At 35.7% G+C, this 22,727-nt stretch overlaps 1 protein-coding gene across 3 annotated transcripts in view; it reads right to left on the bottom strand.

Moving 5' to 3' along the window:
* Nucleotides 1-22,727, bottom strand: part of THSD7A (thrombospondin type 1 domain containing 7A) — a 446,765-nt gene that overhangs the window by 30,398 nt on the left and 393,640 nt on the right. For all 3 annotated transcript variants that reach the window (XM_058724979.1, XM_058724982.1, XM_058724980.1), the window contains 3 exons: nt 10,771-10,949; nt 6,552-6,685; nt 1,447-1,600 (listed from right to left, as the gene is read on the bottom strand). In XM_058724979.1, the coding sequence (XP_058580962.1) occupies nt 1,447-1,600; nt 6,552-6,685; nt 10,771-10,949 (467 nt within the window). The remainder of the gene's footprint in view (nt 1-1,446; nt 1,601-6,551; nt 6,686-10,770; nt 10,950-22,727) is intronic.

The following is a 22,727-nucleotide window of genomic DNA, read 5'->3' as shown; positions in this document are numbered from 1 at the left end:
ATGTAAACACACACATATGATCATATTAATTATTGTAGATCACTAATACAGAATTTGTAAACAATCTATCTATCTAATATAGTTTCTTGGACCTTAAAAACCATTTTAAGGGTGATTTTAACATATTAGTTGTTATAGATCATGAATACAGAAATCTATCTGTCATCTATCTATCTATCTATCTATCTATCTATCTATCTATCTATCTATCTATCTATCCGTCCGTCCATCCATCCATCCATCCATCCAAGTTTCTTAGACCTGAAAGACCATTTTAAGGGTGGCTTTAAATAACTAGTTTTAGTGACCTTTCTTTTCCTAATGGGCACATATACATGCCCACAAACACAATTCAGCAGTTAAAAAAGACTAGCTTGCCATTCTGTTACTGGCACAGTCTTGTTCTGAAAACATCTGGTTTCTAAGAACAGGAACTTCAGATATGATGCTATGGAATTAGAACAGAAAATCATTTGCATACCCTTATTAAAGAGCTGATTCTTTGTCGTTATTTAACCTGTATCCAAGTCCACCGGCAGCCCTGTTTTGCCCCTGCTCTATCAGTTGGCTGTTAATCAGCACCTTTAATAATGTTAACCCTGAGATAGAAAATTAATCTCACTTTGAAAACACGCATCATAAATTCTTTGAAACTGTCTTATATTGTATTTCAGCAAATTAATTCCACATTAGATGTATTCTTCCCGTGTTTTTGATGCCATTTTGAAATGTACAGCTTTGCAGAGGTGCCTGCGCTAAGCCACATTTCCTCCTACATGCTCAGCCAGTTCTGTTTCAAATGACTCTGCCCAGGGTCCTGTGGAAGAGCCCCTACGGGCTGTTGAAATCTAGAAGCTTTGTGTGATTTGAAAGTCTCAGCTGGCTTTCCAGGCCCACAGAGACACGGAGTCAGTGTGTGGAAAGAGATTCACTGACACACAGCTTCCTTCTTTCGATTCCCTTTCTTGCCAGGATCTTCTGCGTTTCAGTGTCAATACCCCTGCTGCAGTATCCCCACTGTGTGAAAGATTATTCCAACAATTTAAATAAAATGGATTGGGCAAAAAGCAAGGGATGACAATAACCTGACACCATTAAAATACCTTTACTAGAGCTTCATTCTTTTTCCCTTTACCTGGAAGGAATCATTATCACCATGGCAGTTTTTAACATGCTGTGTAGTTATAAACTAATCCGAAGGTATTTTGTGCGGGTCTAGGAGGATGGCGGAAGGCATAAAGGTTGCAAGAAATTGAGCTGTTCTAGTGTGAGACAAAACACTGCTGACTTTAAATGGCATAATCATAGAATGAAGTAGCCAAGAAAACACCCTTGCTTTCATAAGCAATTTGGTTTAGTAATTATTATTTTCTTAGTAATAGCTCTGAAGCTTTCATGGTAAAAAACTGGGTAAACTCTATATTGATAAATGGTTCATCATCTTACCAAAGTGCATCGGGTCCAAGGACCCCATTCAGATATCACACAATCCTCAGGACACGGTAATTTGCACTCTCTGGAGCCCAGGGGCATCTCTTCTGGATCACAGAGGTAATCTTCTACATGGTCAGAAGGGCCATCCGCTGTGTTCTGCATGCATCTACAAGGAAACATATACCTATTCAGTGAAAGAACCAAGACAATTAGAACAATGTCCAACCCATAGGATGGATGGTTCTTCCTAAGACATCATTTAGGTGTTGGAAGGTGGGAAAGTTTGCATTTTATAAATTGAATTCTCCAAACATGAAGACATGAAAGGATCTCTGCCTCCCATAAATATTTGCAGAGCTTCAGTACGATATAAAATCCACACTTGATTGTGTCATCATAATCTTTTATAATTATAGCCACTGTGTGTATTATAAACTCGGTATACAGTCTTCCTCTGAGAGGAGAGGGCCTTTTACACTCATATATGATGTAGCACCTAATGGGGAATGGTCCACAGAGATTCATAGAGGGGTTGTAATTTTGGAATATAATGCACTTTTTTCTTCAGAAGAAAATGGTATAGTCCATAGAGAAGGTAGACTTTTATATGATGAAAGATGAGGCATCCTGAACTTTCCTAGTGAGAGGTTTCATTAGGTATTTTCAAAAATAACTGATGGCACTTATCAAGTTGTTTTGTAATTTTAGCCTCCTATATGCTGATAACTTTAAAAGAAACCCAGAAGTGAAAGCAATTACAGTAGTAATAATAATAGCACACATTCTCTAAATGTGGTTGTTTCAATCATCCTGTATCTTCACCTTTTTTAGTGTTAGTTTTCTTTTTAACAGAACCAATTCAAACATTTTATTATGTTTCACCGTTTCGCAAGCAGTCATGGTAGTCTTGTTTACTCATCTCTTGAGGAGCTAATTAACGTGGCTAGTATCAGACTTGACTTTTACAGACGTTAATAATCTCCCCAAGCACTGTTCTAGTAGACGAGAAAAACTTTATCCCTCATCTATAACTCAGAGAGGGTCAGTCAGCTTAATGGGTTGGGGAAGAGAATGCATTGCTGGAACTAAAAAGGCAGGCTTGAGTTCTTAAGCCTCTCAAACCCATTGCAGTGTTTTACACTGTTGGTGAAATTACATTATCAATTATACCTGGAATTTCACCTTTCCCAGGGATTTACAATCAGTGGGGACATCGCATTTTCACAAACCTACTCTGCAGAAACGCGTTTCTATCCAGTACTGCCCAGTTTAAGAGAAACGTCGTTTTCCTGTGGGATGCATTTAATGGCTGGAAAACTGCTATTGGTCATGTCTTAGTTGGATTTTTAGTCTGAAAATATACCCATACAATACCACCTACGCATCTTTTTTTTTTTTTTTTTGGTATATTGGATAAAAATAGAAAACCACCACAAAAACATGCAAAGATAGATATTTGATTTCATCACTGAAGAAAAAATTATACATTTCTTTGGGAGAATTTTAGTTTCCGAGGAAAAAGTTCTATCTTCAATGGCACTGAAAAATGTTCTGTTGACAGGAGCTTTGAGAGGACATGAAGCAGAGTTTAATGCTCAAAAGTTGGATTTGCTGCTAAGAAAAGATTGAATTCATGGTAGGCACTGACACAGCGAACAAGGATTAACTTGCAAAATTACCTATTGATCCAGAGTTAAGGACAGATGTTCAATACTCGATTAAGTACTTATATACATAAAACTACATTTTCACAGGCTTTTCTTCTTTAATTTTTTATTATATAGGTAATTCATTCAGTTTAGGAAAGTCAGAAGAAAAAAAAATCACATGATTCTATCACTCAGAGAAAAGCATTCTTAACAGACTCACAAAATAGGAACAAACTTTACTATTTTGTGCCTTTTAAGAAAAAAATTAAAAATACATTATGGATGTAACTTCTAGTGACTATATTCAAATAGCCTCATTTCAAGGTGCCACAATTGCTAAAAAGACCCTTATTGTTGACCTTCAGATTCTTTATGTTTTATTTACTTCATTTGGTATTAACCAGCTTTTAAAATCACTCTAGAGTACAGACTAAATATTTGGATCAAGTTTTAAGCACAAAGGAAGGCACTTTAAGTGCATTTGCTTTCTTCACATTCTTGGCCTTTCTCCTTTCCACAGGAGACAGAATTATGATGTGAGAAAACTGAACTGTATTAGAAATAACGTCATGCAGAACCAAGCTGAAGGCAAAGGGTGGAGCCAGAGGCCCACCACGGCTGTGACAATAAGGGGCTACACTGCAGAGAATTCAAAAGCAACCATGAAAGTAACCAAATCTGTTGCTTTTTATTATTATTATTAATTTTAATTGTCACCATGTGCTGGCAATTCTACAAATAATGTCCGTGAGCAAATATCCCTTCTGACCATGGAAAATCACTTCGGCCACTTAGTGTATGCTATGCCATACCATCCTAAAAGAGAAAGAATGGGATTGGATAAATTGGAATATGCTGTCTCGCAGACTCATCTATCCTGAAATGTTGCCCAATGCTTGCATATAAGCAGTACATTTTGGCCTTAATTATTAGCAGAGGATAAGGTTAGAGAGGTTTACTACTCAGTCAGTAACAAAAAGGAACATTATTATGTGATCAGAGATCATAATCAATACTGACCTTGTGTTTATTTACATTAAAGATGTTTACTAAAAACATAAATTGATCTCAAAAGTTACTTTGATTAAGAGGTATTTGGAAATGGTGAGAGTATCTATTTATTAACCAAGAAAAAGCAACATGTACACAGATAGTTGAAGGGAAAGCTGAAAGAATAGTTACTTTTTTTAAATTAAAACCATTTGTTTTTAGAGAGAGAGAAAGAGAGCATAAGTCAGGAGAGGGGCAGAGGGAGAGGGAGAATCTTAAGCAGGCTCCATGCTCAGCGTGGAGTCCAACACAGGGCTCCATCCCATGACCCTGGGATCACAACCTGAGCTGAAAGCAAGAGTCGGAGGCTCAACCGACTGAGTCACTCAGGTGTGCCACTTGTTCTTTATTACACTTTTTCTTACTAACTAAAAGCCCAACTTGATCAAAAAATTTTTTACAAGGAAAGTATTTTTAAATTTGAAGGAGAAATTTTAAATTTGGAAGGGAATGGTGGAAAATGGAATCTCTGTCTTTTCCTTACATTTCCCTATCATATTACCTCACAGGCCCTCTTCCACCTTTATTAAGTTCCTCAGAAAAATACCTTGACAGTTCAGAGGGCTTGGGAAAAAACAGATAGGAAATTATTATTCCTGGAAGCAAAGTTACACATAGTGTGCCAAAGTTTTATGATACGAATGCTAATTTGCTCTACTTTTCTGTTGAGAAATATAAAATCTTATTCATGAAAAGTTAGATCATGGGTGACAGTGGGCTTCCTCATAAGTAGTCAAGTTCTGGATGTTTTTACATTTGTCTTTACTGTGTGTCACTCAGAAGGGTTGGAAGAAACTGGTATAAAAAGTGATAAAACAGGGCACCTAGGTGGCTCAGTTGGTTGAGCGTCCAACTTCAACTTGGGTCATCATCTCACGGTTCGTGGGTTCGAGGCCCGCATCGGGATCTGTGCTGACAGCTCAGAGCCTGGAGCTTATTTCAGATTCCCTGTCTCCCTCTCTCCCTGCCCTTCCCCCACTCACTCACTCTCTCTCTCTCTCTCTCAAAAATGAACATTAAAAAAATTCAGTATAGAAAAAAAGAGTGACAAGAGACTGTGGATTGAATGCCAATTCTGTCACTTTTCTAGATGTGTGTTTTTGGTAAATTACTTAGTAATTCTGAGTCTACTCTACAAAGTGGAGATAATAAAACCAAATACACTTGTTTGGTAGGGTTCTAGAACCCCTAAGAGGCATATGCAGATACTGTAGGGGCAACTTAATGAGTATAAAACTTGTATTAAGCATTAGGGAATTTGTATGAATATGACAGGATCTCAGTTTGGAGAAAATGATAGAGTTTAATAAAAATGACAGATCAGTAAATGGATCCTTTCAAAACAAAGAGGGGTATATGGGGTACTATAGGGCAACACTGCTCAATAGAACTTTCTGTGATGATGGAAATACTCTATATCTCTGCAGTCTGACAGAACAGCTGTTAGCCACCTCTGGCTATTGAGCACTTGAAATGTGTCTAGTGTGGCTGAGGAAATGCATTCTTAATTTAATTGTAACTAGTTTAAATGTATTTTCTAAAGTTTATTTATTTATTTATTTTGAGAGAGAGAGAGAGGGAGAGAGGGAACGGGAAGGATAGAGAGAGAGAGGAATCCCAAGCAGGCTCTGTACTGTCAGTGCAGAGCTCAATGTGGGGCTCAAACTCGCAAACTGTGAGATCATGACCTGAGGTGAAACCAAGAGTCTGTCACTTAATCGACTGATCCACCCAGGTGCCCCTTAATCAGTTTAAATTTAAAGTGAAATAGGGGTACCTGGGTGGTTCAGTCAGTTGAGTGTCTGACTTCAGCCCAGGTCATGATCTCAAGCCCTGTGTGGGGCTCTGTGCTGATGGCTCAGAGCCTGGAACCTGCTTCAGATTCTGTGTCTCCCTCTCTCTCTGTCCTTCCCCTACTCTGTCTGTCTCCCAAAAATAAATAAACATTAAAAAAATTTAAAGTTAAATAGCCACATATGGCTAGTGGCTACCCTATTGGGCAGTGCGGCCAGAGAAGGCTTCCTGGAGGAGAAGAGAATATTCAAAACTTAGCTAGTTTGATGTAAAGGAGCAAGGATTTATAATAGATTATCATTAAAAAGCAGTAAGAAATATTTTTGGCCTTCAAGAAAAAAGGTATTGGGGTTGAGAAAATCTGCATGAGTTCAGCTTGTATTCAATATGTGAATCTTTCTTTTCACAGGAGCACCTTGAAGTGAGGCTCCTGATGTCAGAAGACCCAGTGTGACAAACTGTTGCTTGAAGCAGATCCCCTTAGAGTTTTCCATGCACTCAGACTCCCTAGAAATAAAACTAAAGACAGTTTTATTCAGGAGACTGGGGAGGAGTGAGAGTGGCACACGTGAGATCGGGAGGAGATCGCGCGTTCCTTGTCCACGTAACCAGGCTTGGCCTTACCTCACTTTTCGGGTTTGCACACCCTCTCCACAGTTATCTCGCATGTTGACAAAGGTCACTTTGCAGATGCTCCATGGCTCTGTGACCCATACGTACTGGTTGCACTGACTGTGGCAAGGAACGACCTCATACACCTGAAACACACACAATGAATTCTCAGGGATTTCTCCTCAGGGAACCTGAGGAGGATATGTGGGGACACTTCACATCACAACAATCATTACATTCTTTTCACTCCTCTCCTTTCTTGTTCATTATTCTAAACTAGGAATATAGGAAATCTGAGAGAGTAGTGATGGGCAGGGCTAGCGGTGCTGTGTTCTCTTGATCCTGTTTGACATCACAGGTGCAGATCTGATCAGGTGGAGCACATGAGACCCATTACACACTGTCCCATACTGACCCACACCACACAGCACTGTGATTTCATGGGCCATCTGTCTTGTTCACAGGCCTGTGTGTCTCCAATGCTTAGGCCAGAGTGCTCAGATGTTAGGCATTCCACAGAGGTTTGTTGAATAGACGAATGAATGAATAGATGAATTAATAAAGTAAGTAAGCAGATAAAACTAGTTGTTTTTTTTAAAAAATATGACTTGGCCTGTTTTTCAAATAAATGTATGTAATAATAAGAATTTATACTCTTTTTTTTGCATTCCATATGTGAAACTGAGTCAAACGGTAAAAAATAAGGGAATAAGCCTCTTTAAAACTAACCCTCAATCATTCAGGGCTTGGAAGCAAGGTCTGAAATTGGTCTCATATTATACAGCTACAGCCCAAAGCAGGGAGAGCCACATAACACAAAGCAAACTTGTCTGTCCTCCGGTGTCCATGAAGGCTGACAGCCCCACATTTAGGGTGGGGTGTTGGTCTCAGGATTTTAGAACAATGAACCAATTTTGCTCTTTTCTCAAGGAGAACAATGACTAAATCAAGGAAATAAATAAACCATAATCTACTGCAACACAGCTGACTCAACCGTTAAAGAAAAATGTCTTTTAAAATGATTTCAAAATCTATGGTCATTCAACTCTATTTCTTATTTCACAACACACACACACACACACACACACACACACAAGTATATGTTTGTTTTTTGTAACTACTTAATTCCAGAAAAATCCAGAAAATATAGATATAAATAGCCCCTTGGAGCTATTCTTTTGTGCAAATTTCAGTGAGTGAGTAAAGGAGGCCCATTCCAAGTGAAAATAAATCATATGCGCTGTTGGCGTAAGAATCCACAATTACTGTTATAAATGATCACCTTCACATTGGGTACTGTATTTAAATGGGACTAAATACTACCAGGTAAAACATTACCCTACAACTTGTGGGGAAGGAAAACATTGAAAGAGAAATGCCATTTTTCCTAATGTTTCAATGGTTTTCATTTTAATCTCCTACACTGGACTGAATACAAATCAGTTCAGAGCAACTTCCTGTCACCCATCCTCAGCCTACCTGCACCTTTACCCCTCCCTCCAAGAAGCATGACATCATTAACAAGAGGTGTCATTGCCTTTTCAAGGCTGGTGAAGTGAAACTTGTTCCCCCCACTCCTGTATATCAGGCCCTGATATTAAAATGACAAAACACAGGTAGCAAGCTAGAAGGACAGAGAGAGAGAGAGAGAAACAGATGCAAAACAAAAATTGTATGGAAAATGTGCTATTTTCTCCCTGTAAAAGATAAAAGACAACAGCAGAAAAAGAAATCCATTCTCTGAAGTTGGGAGTGAAAAAGAAAACAAGCAGCACTCTACCACTAATCAGGAGGTTTAAAAATTCTTACCTGTGCCTGGAGTAGTGTTCAACAGGAATGAGGAAAAGAAAAAAAAAATAAGGAAAAAATGTCAGTATATTGGACAAAAAAATTCATGTTCTAAGTTTTAAATATTATGTTATCCACACATAAAAGTCTACTTTTCTTTTTTGGTAAATGATTAGAATATTTTTATTAAGCCGTAAAAGAGAAAAAGCAACTCCTAATTATTGTTGAAAGTGAAGATACACAAATGAGTATTTCAAACAGCACAGTCAAGGTAAAGATTAGATGAACAGGATGAAGAAATCTTAAGAAACTGACTAGACCTAAAAATACATATCATGCGGGATTGATAAATGACTGCAAATATTTTGTAATCCAAATTGGGAATGAAATCTATCCATAGATTGATTGATTAATCTATTGATTTTAATCAATCCATCTACATTTAATCTACATTTAATTTCCATCTACATTTAAGGAAATGAGAATTTGCTTCCTTAATTAGAAAGTGGAAAATCAAAGACCATTTTCAAGTCAATGGACCACTGATTATTTTATTGAGGAATGTAGAATTATAGCAAAAAAAATCCATGTGACTTATAATTTTCAAAATTAACACAAACCTTGGCATATTCTTTACTAACATGTTACTGATAAATCCTAGAAAATTCTATTTTTTTAAATGTAGGACATTTATATTCAAATGGTCAGCAATTTAGTATTTCTCGTTTTAGCTGGAATTTTTCAGTTGTTAATGTTGTAATTTACACCAGTAAGCTGATTAACAAGTACGCAAATGTCACCATCAAAATTAAATTTTATCAGAGTTGGAGAGTGACAGAGAAATGATTTAGGTAAAAGAATTTTCATAGCAAAGACAACTTGGCAGAAGGTCTTGAACCTTTAAAAATTTACTAGTAAAAAAATACTGAGGCAAGCATGGTTTATTTAATTGAAGGGCTGACTGGCTGCACACACACACACACACACACACACACACTCTGAACCTATGTGCATATGTCAAATTTTTCTTTATTAGAATCATGGATCAAAAGTTATTACAATTTAAATTTACCATTGAAAATTTAAGATTTAAAAACTTGTAAAAAATATTCTTTTGCATTATGAACCTTACATTTCAGTTATTCTGTTTCATTAGGGTCAGGTAACTGAATTTTCTTCTTTGCAAATATTCACTCTGGCAGGGAAACTCAATTACCAGTAGATGGCAGCAGTGCAGTGTATTATTTGCCTTTGGTTGCCTTTAAGGGAACATGCAGCAAATTCACTCAAGGGAAAAACCAAGATTTTTTTCAGAGTAGTACTTCCTGTAGCATGTAATTCTCCATTTTGTTCATCTTTAATTTCTTTATTCAAAATTTATTTTCTCTAGGGTGTACATTTATTTTTACATCATCATTATTATTTTTGAAGATCTAATTGGCTTTATTATCTGATTCATGAATTGGGCGGCATTCCATTTAGCAAGTTGAAGGGAGCACCCTATAGTATACCTTTATTATCATTAATAATTTAAGTTAATTTAGGAAGTAAAGTACGTGCACTGGAAAGCAGTGTGTTTGGAGATTAAAATTAGATGGTCTGTGTATGCGTGAAACCTATCTACATATTTAAGGTTGGTTCATATATATGACTTAGTTCATTTGACTCTGACAATATAAATTCATACCTTAATATCTACATATACTATATTAAATTTATTCTTTTTTAACTCACATGTAGGTCAAACAAGATAATAACTGCCTACATCTTATATTACATTTGAATTTGTCACCATTCCCTCTATTAGCCTTTTTACTTCATATCTCCAGTAGAACACAAGTAACAACTATGAACAGCAGACAATGAAGTGAGCATACAAAATCAAATAAAGTTCCAGATAAAATTGAACAGGTCAATGACTAAATTGGTAGATAACATAGTAACACTGACTTTGAGGTCATCTTTATATTTCTTTTTTTCTTAACATACTTTATATCAAACAAATTTAAATGAACGTCCAAAACCTATTTCCTAGTTTTAGACCCAACCCATATACTTGCTTTCATTTTAAGTAGTTGGTAATTGAGATATCTTTTCTGACATTCTAGGGAAGTATAATAATGAGACAATCTTGCTCTCAGCACACAGCTAGATACAATTTTATGATCTTATCTTAAAGGTAGGTGTTGTTTTAATTTCCATTTAATTATATTCATATGCATATACATGCTGGGTACTAAATGTGATGCAAAGATGATATATCTGATTTGGTATTTTAGTAGCATACGTACATTAACTCAGGCATTCTAAAGGTAAAATGGGTCAAATTTCTTATTTGAAAGGGGCTATTATTTACTCTTCTCCATTCGAAGAAAAAAATAGATCATAGTGACTGTAAACAATATGCAGTATTCTCAATATAAGAATCAATGGGAGAAAATACCTGGTTGACATGGTCCAATTTAGGGCAAGGCCTCCCTCCATTATATGGTTTTTCACGCAACCATTTAGACCGAACCTTCACACCGCTCCCACAGGACTTGCTGCACCGTGACCAGTTGGACCACTCACTAAGCTTGCAGTCAGAGGGACAAGGGATGATGCAAGCCTCTTCGATGTAACCTAAATGGAAGAAAATGAGATGAGAGCCATCTCCTCCACATGTCACTTGCACACTACCACCCACCATGCTAGCTCACTTAGAAGGTCCAAGTTCGACTTGACAGCAACATGCAAATGCAAAGATGTCTCCATCGTTAGGGACTCAAATTAAATTCTGCAGGAAAATGACACACACGTACAGAGACTCTGTTAAAATAACAGCTGAGCAGCTGCCATATGATCTGCTTAGGATTCATGCTCACCATACCTCAACATTTCTGACTTTCTGACAGCTCGTGTTTAATTGACAATAACCTGTCTGCTGCTATATCATTCTCATGCTGTCAGAATGATACATTAAAAAAATTATAACAGTTTTCTATAAAATGCTCTCTGTTAATGTCATGCAAGTTCAAGTGTTTGAGTCCATGCAATGTTCTTCCTCAAGAAGAAAGCCAGAGCCTCTCAATCAATATCTGAAAGGGAGCATTTAACTTAGCACCTTATGCTTTCCCTTCTTTGAAAATCAAATCCGGAGAAGGAGAGTGAAGAATGTTAAATAAATAATGTCTCATATTTTTATAGTGCTGTCAATTTCAAAACAACTTTACATCTTGTTTTCATTTGATTGTCTCAAAAATCTTATAAATGTATCGGGCAGGTAGGTATTGATTTTCTACTGGATAGATATTCTAACAAATGCAGAAAGGTAATTGACAAGTGTGGGGGCACACAGTAAGAGATGGGGTCTAGTCCATTACTCGCTCCATCAAATCACACAGCCAATTAACTTAATCATCTACAGATGTGATTTGAGAAATGGGTGCATTTTCCTGGAACAGTCCCTTATTACCAACTTGGCATTTCACAGTATCAATTTATCACTAGTATTCTCCAGGCCAAAATGTGGAAAAAGCAAAATTTCCCTTGGTCGAGAGTCAAATGCATGGCTGTTCTGTGTAATACTCTGATGTGCAGAGGGATTGTTCTTGTAACATTTTACATCAACTTCAAGGATTTGATTTTGAAAATGATAATAATATAAACAACTTGTACAAGGGAACTCTAGGTAGGTTTATAAATTTTTTATGGAGAAAATTCACATATCATAAAAGTCAGCTCACATTTTGGATTCTAATATATTCAGTGGGTCATACAACTGTCACGATTATCTAATTTTAGAACATTTTCATCACCACGAAGAGAAACCCTATACCAGTTAGTAGCCATCTCCTATTTTCCTTTCCCTCGACACCCCGGCTACCACTCATCTATTTTCTATCCCTAAGAATGCACCAATTCTGGACATCTCATAAAATGAAATCAAACATTATGTGGTCTTTCTGATTGGCTTATTTCACTTAGTATAGTGTTTTCAGGGTTCCTCTAGGTTATAGCATATGTTAGTACGTCATTCCTTTTTGTGACTGAATAATGATCCACTGTATAGATATATTTTGCTTATCCATTCATCAGTTGATTGATATTTTAGTTATTTTCCTATTTTGTACATTATGGATAATGCTATGAACATTTGTGTATAAATTTCTGTTTGAACATGTTTTTAATTCTCATGGGTGTATGTATATCTACAAGTGGAATGCTGGCTCATATGGTAACTCTATATTTAACTTTTTGAGGCAATTGTCAAACTGTTTTCCAAAAGTGTACCATTTTATAATGTCAAAACTTGTCTTTTTAATTTTAGGGTCCTTTGAAGAACGAAATTTTAAATGTCAATGAGTCTAATTTACCTATTTTTTTCTTTGGTTGTTGGGCTCTGAGGTCACATCTAGAAAACTATTACCTAATCTGAGGTAATAAAGATTTACACCTAGGTTTTCTTCTAAGAGTTTTATAGTTTTAGCTCTCATATTTAGGAATATGGTTCACTTAATTTTTGTATATGTTATGAAAAGCTGTGTGTGGGGGGGTCCAACTTCATTCTTTTATATGTGGTTATCATGTTATTCCAGGCCCATTTGTTGAAAAGGCTATTTTTTCTACAATGAATTATTTTGGTACCCTTGTTGAAAATCAATTGACCATCAATATAAGGGTTTATATCTCAATTCTAAGTGCCATTCTATTGATCTCTATGCCAATACCACACTGTCTTGATTACTGTAACTTTGTTTTGAAGTTTTGAAGTCAGAATGCGTGAGTCCTCCTACTTTGATCTTATTTTTTAAGATAGTTTCAGCTTTTGGGTGCTTTGTATTTCCATATGCATTTCAGAATCAGCTTGTCAAGTCTTACCCAAAATGGCAGCTAAGTTTTTGATGGGAATTATGCTGAATAGCTTGATCAATTTGGGAGTATTGCCATCTTAATAATCCAGATACATGGAATTTCTTTCCATTTATTTAGGTCTTTCATTTCTTTCACTGATGTTTTCTAATTTTTAGTGTACACATCTTAACACTTCATTTGTTAAATTTATTCCTAAGTATTTCATTCTTTTTATTGTAGGTAGATTTAAAAGAGAACCTTTCATTATAGCGAAACAAGACCACCTAAAAACCAGTATGATAAATTTCATCTAGAAGCTTGTAACCAAAGTGTCCCGGATTGAGACAGTGTTAAAAAGCTAGCCAGTTACTACACAGTATTTCCTAGCTTTATCACAAATTATGTGGAACACATGCTAAAATTTCAGGTTTCCAGGAATCCCCAACATTATGATACAGTTCAGTTGGGATAGGGTCTCACTTTTAGAAATTTAATGTATTTTCTTGCGTTTACTCACCATTCTTTTTTATTGAAATCCTTTTATCAAGGTAATTGTGGATTCACATACAATTGCAAGAAATATGAGAAATAATATCAAGAGGTCCCTTGTCTACCTTTCCTAGTTACTTACAACAGTACCTATAGTATAATTTCAACCAAGATACTGAGACTGATACAATCCATTGAGCTTATCTAAGTTTCACTAGTCATCCTTGTACTCATTTATAAATGTGTGAGTGTGTGGGACTGAAATTAGGGAATGCTGTTGTAAGACAAGTCAGAACCAGGTGAATCTGGACAACAGGCAGATTTGTACATATCTTTCTACATACAGTCCCTGTATTTTTGCCAAAGTTACACATTAGCTGTTTTAAACTTAGTCTCCATACACAAATGTGCATCTTTGTACAATTTCATAAGTACGAAGTTCATTGAACACACACATGAATCCAGAAACCTCTTTGGTGCTCCCTTCCAATCACTATCCCTTCTCACATGGCAGCTACCATAATTTCTCACAATGCAGAATTGTACTTTTAAAAAATGTTACGTAAATGGAGTCATACAGTGAATAACCATGTGTGCAAGCATTCTTTCATTCTATAATGTGGCATGAGATTCATCCATATTTTTGCATGTTGTTGAAGGCTATTTATTTATTTTTTAATGTTTATTTATTTTTGAGACAGAGAGAGACAGAGCATGAATGGGGGAGGGGCAGAGAGAGAGGGAGACACAGATTCTGAAGCAGTCTCCAGGCTCTAAGCTGTCAGCACAGAGCCTGATGCAGGGCTTGAACTCACAGACTGAGATCATGACCTGAGCCAAAGTCGGAAGCTCAACCGACTGAGCCATCCAGGCGCCCCATAAGGCTATTCGTTTTAATTGACATATAATATTCTATTGTGTTTATAATATTATGGCTTATTCGTACATTCTAATGATGGTGAGTGGATTTTTTTAAAAATATAATTTATTATCAAATTGGTTTCCATACAACACCCAGTGCTCATCCCAAGTGCCCTCCTCCATGCCCATCACCCACTTTCCCTTCTTCCCCACCCCCAACAACCCTCACTTTGTTCTCAGTCCTTAAGAGTCTCTTATGGTTTGCCTCTCTCCTTCTAACTTCCCCCCCCTTCCCCTCCCCCATGGTCTTCTGTTAAGTTTCTCAAGATCCACATATGAATGAAAACATATGGTATCTTTCTCTACCTGACTTATTTCACTTAGCATAATACCCTCCAGTTCCATCCACATTGCTGCAAATGGCCAGATTTCACTCTTTCTCATTGCCAAGTAGTATTCCATTGTATATATAAACTACATCTTATTTATCTATTCGTCAGTTGATGGACATTTAGGCTCTTTCCATAATTTGGCTACTGTTGAAAGTGCTGCTATAAACATTGGCGTATATGTGCCCCTGTGCATCAGCACTCCTGTATCCCTTGGGTAAATTCCTAGCAGGGCTATTGCTGGGTCATAGGGTAGTTCTATCTTTAATTTTTTGAGGCAGAAGACATGAATGGATATTTTTCAATGTGAAGTTATTGTTAACAATATTGCTATGAGCCTTCTAGAATATGTCTTTTGGTGAACATATGTATTTTTGGGGGGACTATTCCTAGGAGAGAATTTGATGCATCAGAAGGTACCACCTAATTGTAAGTAAAGTATAAAAAAAAATCTTAAAAAAATAAAATAAAATAAAATAAAATAAAAAAAATCTTTTTAAAGATAGGATCACAAATTTGGCATGAAGAGCAGGGTGCAATGAAAGAATTTTCAAAACTGTAGGAATTAGGCTCAGCTAGCCTTCAAGAGGGCAGATGAGGCAGCTGGGGCTTTGTCAGCTGTGAAACACTAAAGACAGAAAAAAGACACCAATGCTAAGTTTTGAATGTACTTCTGATACTGAAAAAGGCATCTGGACTATTGATAATGATATAGAGAAAAGTTTAATAAAAAATGAAAGTACCTTATGACAGTGTTTACCAAAATTTTGAAAAGTGTAACTATTCTTCAAATAGATTGCAGTGTCTACTTAAATCTTTGACTTTGATTATGGTTTGAGGTAGGGAAACAAGCCCATCTCACTATTTTGAACTGAAACAAATTTTAAATCTCATTCTGCCTTTCATATAGCATAGCTTAGAAATTAAATTTATCTAAACCAGTAGGAGATGCTTAAAAATGGAACTCTCAAAAGGGCCAGTAATAATTCATTTTATATTTCAAAGTAATAGTTTATGAAATAAAATCAAACTGTAGAAATGCCTAAAGTCATTTCCAAATCAATGATATTCTGTGACCAAATTGTTTAATGCTTGTAAAAGCACAATTTTTTAAAATACCAAATATTTCCAAATGTTATCAATAGCTTTGGCAAAGCATGCTAGTATTTCAAAGGTAATAAATTATTTTATACTTTTTAAAGTTTTTATTTAAGTTTCAGTTAATTAACATACAATCTAATATTGATTCAGGTATAAAATACAGTGATTCAACACTTCCATACAATACCCAGTGCTCAACACAACAAGTGCCCTCCTTAATCCCCACCAGCAATTTAACCTATCTCCCTACTGGTAACCATCATTTTGTTCTCTATAGGTAAGGGTCTGCTTCTTGGTTTGCCTCTCTTTTTTCCCCCTATACTCATTCATAATTTGGCTATTGTAAATAATGTTGCTATAAACATTGGGGTGCATGTATCCCTGTGAATTTGTATTTTTGTATTCCTTGTGTAAACACATAGTAATGCAACTGCTGGATTTTACAGTTCTATTTTTCACTTTTTTGAGGAACCTCCATACTGTTTTCCAGAGTGGCTGCACCAGTTTGCATTCCCACCAACAAGGCGGAAAGATTCCTTTTTTTCTCCATATCCTCACCAATACTTGTTGGTTTGTTGTGTTGTTGATTTTAGCCATTCTGACAGGTGTGAGGTAATATCTTATTATTGTTTTGATCTGTATTTCCCTGATGATCAGTGATGTTGAGCATCTTCTCATGTGTCTGTTGGTCATCTGTATGTCTTCTTTGGAAAAATGTCTATTCACATCTCCTGTCCATTTTTAACTGGATTATTCATTTTTTAGGTGTTGAGTTTGATAAGTTTTTATAGATTTTGGATACTAACCCTTTATCAGATATGCCATTTGCAAATATCTTCTCTCATTCCACAGGTTGCCTTTTAGAATTGTTGATTGTCTCCTTCACTGTACAGAAGCTTTTTATTTTGGTGTAGTTCCAATAGTTTATTTTTGCTTTTGTTTCCCTTGTCTCAGGAGACATATCCATAAAGTTGCTATGGCTGATATCAAAGAAATAGCTGCCTATGTTTTCCTTGAAGATTTTTATGGTTGTATGTCTCACATTTATGTTTTTAATCCACTTTGAATTTATTTTTGTGTATGGTATAAGAAAATGGTCCAGTTTTCCCAATGCCATTTGTTGAAAAGACTGTCTTGGGGCGCCTGGGTGGCTCAGTCGGTTAAGCGTCCGACTTTGGCTCAGGTCATGATCTCACGGTCCCTGAGTTCGAGCCCCGCATTGGGCTCTGTGCTGACAGCTCAGAGCCTGGAGCCCGTTTCAGATTCTGTGACTCCCTCTCTCTCTGCCCCTCCCCTGTTCATGCTCTGTCTCTGTCTCAAAAATAAACATTAAAAAAAATAATAAAAAAAATAAAAAAGAAAAGACTTTTTCCCATTGGATATTCTTTCCTGCTTTGTTGAAGATTAATTGACCATATAGTTGTAGGTTCATTTCTGGGTTTTCTTTTCTGTTCCATTGATTTATGTGTCTGTTTTTGTACCAGTACCATACTGCTTTGATCACTAAAGTTGTGTAATATAACTTGAAATCTGGTTTTGTGATGCCTCCAGATTTGATTTTCAAGATTGCTTTGGCTATTCAGGGTCTATTGTGGTTCCATACAAGTTTTAGGATTGTTTGTTCTAGCTCTGTGAAAAATGTTGATGCTATTTTGATAGGGATTTCATTGAATGAGTAGATTGCTTTGGGTAGTATAGACATTTTAATAATATTTGTTCCTCCAATCCATGAGCATGGACAGTTTTTTCACTGCTTTGTGTCCTCATGAATTCCTTTCATTGGTGTTTTATATTTTTCAGAGTATAGGTCTTTAACTTCTTTGGTTAGGTTTATTCCTAGGTATCATGTTGTTTTTGGTGCACTTGTAAATGGGAATGATTCCTTAATTTTTCTCTCTTCTGCTTCATTATTGGTGTATAGAAATGCAACAGATTTCTGTACATTAATTTTGTATCCTGCGACTTTACTGACTTCTTGTATCAGTTCTAGTAATTTTTGGTGGAGTCTTTCTGGTTTTCTATATAGAGTGCCATGTCATCTACAAATAGTGTAAATTTTATGTCTTCCTTACTGATTTGGATGCTTTTTATTTATTTTTGTTGTCTGATTGCTATGGTTAAGATTTCCAGTAGTATGTTAAGTAACAGTGATGAGAGTGGACATCCCCAGTGTTCCTGACTGTAGAGAAAAAGCTCTCAGTTTTTCCCCATTTAGGATGATTTACCTGTGGGTTTTTCATAGATGGCCTTTATTATGTTATGTTCCCTGTATCCCAACTTTGTTGAGAGTTTTTATCATGAATGGATGCTGTTCTTTGTCAAATGCTTTTTCTGCATCTATCGAGAGAATCATATGGCTTTTATCCTTTCTTTTACTAATGTAGTATATAATGCTGAGTGTTGAATTTGGCTTACTGGTCTGGTATTGAGAATTTCTGCATCCCTGTTTATCAGGGATATTGGCTTACTGTTCTCTTTTTTAGTGGAGTCTTTATCTGGTTTTGGTATCAGGGTAATGTTGACCTCAAAGAAGGAGTCTGGAAGTTTTCCTTCCTTTTCTGTTTTTGGGAATAGTTTGAAAAGAATAGGTATCAACTCTTCTTTAAATGTCTGGAAGAATTTGCCTGTGAGTCCATGCTCCTGGACTTTGTTTATTGGGAGTTTTTTTGGTTACTGATTCAATTATTTGGCTGGTTATTGGTATGTTCAAGTTTTCTATTTCTCCCTGTTTTCGTTTTGGTTGTTCATATATTTCTAGGAATGTATCCATTTATTCAAGGTTGTCCAATCCGTTGGCATATAATTTTTCATAATATTTTGTATAATTATTTGTATTTCTGTGGCATTGTTAGTTATCTTCTCTCATTTGTGATTTTATTGACTTGGGTACTTTCTCTTTTTGATAAGTCTTTCCTTTTTGATACAGGTGTATCAATTTTAGTAAGTTTTTTCAAAGAACCACTCCTAGTTTCATTAATCTGTTCTATTGTTTTGTTGTTATTGTTGTTATTTTTATCATGTATTTCTACTCTAATATTTATTATTTCCTTCCTTCTGCTTGGTGTAGGCTTTGTGTTTGTTCTTTTTCTAACCCTTTTAAGTATAAGGTTAGGTTGTTTATTTGAGATTTTTCTTGCTTCTTAAGGTAGGTCTGTACTGCTATATACTTCCCTGTTAGGACCACTTTTGCTGCATCCCAAAGGATTTGGACCATTGTGTTTTCATTTTCATTTGTTCACTTGTATTTTTTAAAATTTCTTCTTTGATTTCCTGGTTGACCCATTCATTGTTTAGTAGAACATTGTTTAACCTCCATATATTTGTGGCATTTCAGATTTTTTTTTATTGGGTGGACTTCTACCCACTCACGGTAGGTAGAAGGTGCTGTGGTCAGAAAACGGTGCTGTGGTCAGAAAACGTGCATGGTATGACATCAATCTTTTTGTATTTGTTAAGGCTTGCTTTGTAAACTAATCAGATATTAGTATATCTGTATATTAGTATATACAGATATCTGATCTGTTCTAGAGAATGACCTATGTGAACTTGAAAAGAATGTGTATTCTGCTGTTTTAGATGGAATTTTCTGAATACATCTGTTAAGTTCACACTGTGGTCCAGTGTGTCATTCGAAGCCATTGTCTTCCTGTTTATGTTTAGATGATATGTCCATTGATGTAATGGGATGGTAAAGTGTGCTACTATCAGTGTATTATTATCAATGAGTTACTTTATGTTTGTAGTTGTTTTACATATTTGGGTGCTATCATGTCAGGGGCATAAATATTTATGATTGTTAGATATGATTCTCAGACTGTCCCCTTTATTATGATATAGTACCCTTCTTTATCTCTTGTTATAAAGGTAATAAATTATTGAAATATTTCGAGAAGACTTGCACTTCCCCACCTTCAAAATGACTACAAAAGTAAACTTTTAACCTTTTGTTATTTAGTACTCAGAGTTGAAAAGAGAATCACGTGATTGTTCATGTCACTACTTCACAAAGTAACAGATAAATGGAAATTCTTTCTTTCCATTTTATCTGTTGAAGTATTATGGCATTAGTAATACTTAACATGTATGACTTCTGACTGATTCACATTGTATTATGAAGTAAGCAGATATAAAACTTTTATGTCTGATCTTCCAATAGCATATTCTAGAAAACATCTCTCAAAATTCAACCTATTAAATTGTTAACAGATATAAATTAGGCATTGACATAAAGAGAAAACTGCAAAAGACTATAATGCCTAGCATTCCATTTTTATTTTCTAGTCTGAAACAACACTCAATAATTGCCTGTCATGTTTATCTAGCACAATTAAAATCCTTAATGCTACTAGTAAATTGCTAGATAAGCATTCCCTTGCCTTCTCCGCTAAGATCATTTTTGAGGGCAATTAACACCAAACAATCATAGGGGATGGAAAGACAGAAACATTTGATGCATTTTAAGACTAAATAAACTGATAGCATCTTGTAGCAATTTATGCCTTCTGAGGAATGCTAGAATAAAATAAATGACTTCACAATTATGGTATTAAAACTTTCAGCACTTCAACACTGCATTTGACGCATGGAAAATCAAACTCCTGACTTTTGATCATATTTTTTGTATCCTATATCTGTTCTGATTGCTCTTTCAGACTGAAATAAATACAAAACACCAGCAGACTTAAAGTGGCAGCTGTAGGACATATTGCCTTTGAGATATATCCCATCACCTCTTTCATTTGAATTATGAATGAGCAGATAAAATAGCTTTCAACAACCTTCACAATTACTATATTGTGTTGCTGAAAGGTGTACTGCTGATAAAGAATTCCCTTTAAAAGCACATGGAAGATATTGGTTGGTTTTGATTTAAAGTTGTGTGAATGAGCAACTCTGGCACTCTAACTAAAACTTCTGAATCAATCTCAAAAGCAACCTCAAAAATCTCTGCTACTTTAATGTATATTATATGTACATGATTGCAGTTAGGAATGAGAAAAAATTAGCTAGAACTTTATTATCCTCGTGGGTTTAAAAATATTGAAAAAATCATTGAAAAGTTCTCAAATAACATTCTTTTGCAATTATAGATTGAGGACTGATAACTCAGTAACATGGAAAAACCAAATTATTATCTATAGCCAAACTCCCCTAATCAAATGTTCCATTCAAGCTCATACATCCAGTAGATGTAAAGTTATAAATCTACATTGGGTAATTAAAATTTTCATGATGAAGTGTTCAGGAAAATTTATATAACTACAGTGAAATGCTCCTTTAATTTTATTTGTATTTACTTATATACATATGAAGGCCTATGTCTTCATATCTGCTAGGTGCTTATAGATTTTCTCAGGAAGTTTCAACATCAGTGTTAATAGTTGTGGGGTTCTGTTGCTGTTTTTATTCTGATACTGGGAGTTACCCAATGACTAGGCACATTCAGATTCATTTAGGTACAGCTACACACAAGTTTTTTATCAAGACCATTTCTTATTGCCAACTCTAAAGCCTTCTGCTGTATAATAAGGGATGTGGCTGTTCTTTGTCTTTGATTCCTGGGAGGTAGCCTTCAAGTCCTGACATTTTCTGAATCTTTCTTATTCATGGTGGCTTCTTGGACTATAGGTGAGTTTATGTTAAAGAGATGACTCAGGACGTGGTGCTGGTTACACCACAAAGACAAAACCAATTTAGGGAGTCAGGGTTTTAAGCCACATGATATCCACCCAATCTCTTGGTGGGTAGATTGAGCTTAACCATGTGCCAAAGAATTGATTAATCATGCCTACATTATAAAGCCCCAATAAAAACTCTGGGTACAAAGCTCACGTGAGCTTTCTGGCAGATAAGTACACACTGATGTGTAGACAGGGTGATGCCTCCTGGCTTCTTGGGGAGAGAACATGGAAGCCTTATGACTGGGACCCTCCCAGAGCTTGCCTATGTGTCTCTTATTTTGGCTACTTCTGATTTATATCATTTTGCTATAATAAAACTCTATCTTGTAAGTCCAGTTGACCCTGAACAGCATGGGAGGTAGGGATGGTGACTCCCAGTGCAGTTGAAAATACTTGTATAATGTTGACTCCCCCAAAACTTAACTACTAATAGCCTACTGTTGACTAGAAGTCTTACAGATAACATAAAGAGTTGATTAACACACATTTTGTACCCTGTGTATATTATATTGTATATTCTTACAATAAAGTAAGCTAAACAAAGGAAAATTCTAAGAAAATCATAAGGACGAAAAATATGCTTACAGTACTATACTATATTTATTGAAACAAATCCATGTATAAGTGGACCCACACAGTTAAACTCATGTTGTTCAAAGGTCAACTATATAGTGCTTTCCCTAAATTCTCTGAGCTGTTCCAGTGGAACCTGGGGGGTTGTAGGAACCTCCAAAATGGTAGCCAGCTTATCAGTAGTAACTGGGGACCCCTGAACTTGCAGCTGATGTCTGAAATGAGAGCAGTCTTGTGAAGGACTAAGCGTTTAACTGGAGGAGTTGGGCCTAACTCCAAGTAGTTGGTGCCAGAATTTCATTGTACTTTCAGACATACATTCTATTTAAAAAGTAAATAAACTTATTTATATAAGAACCTGTACCTGTAGTTTACTTATTCAACCAAAATAAAAGCCTTGGGAATAATTATATGCATTAAAGCATTTATGGACCTTCTCCACAGATTTAACATTTATAATTTTAACTAATACT

This window comes from Neofelis nebulosa, chromosome 4 (genome assembly GCF_028018385.1).
Source record: "Neofelis nebulosa isolate mNeoNeb1 chromosome 4, mNeoNeb1.pri, whole genome shotgun sequence".
In the NCBI taxonomy this organism is placed as follows: domain Eukaryota; kingdom Metazoa; phylum Chordata; class Mammalia; order Carnivora; family Felidae; genus Neofelis; species Neofelis nebulosa.
This window is presented reverse-complemented; position numbering and strand designations above follow the sequence as displayed.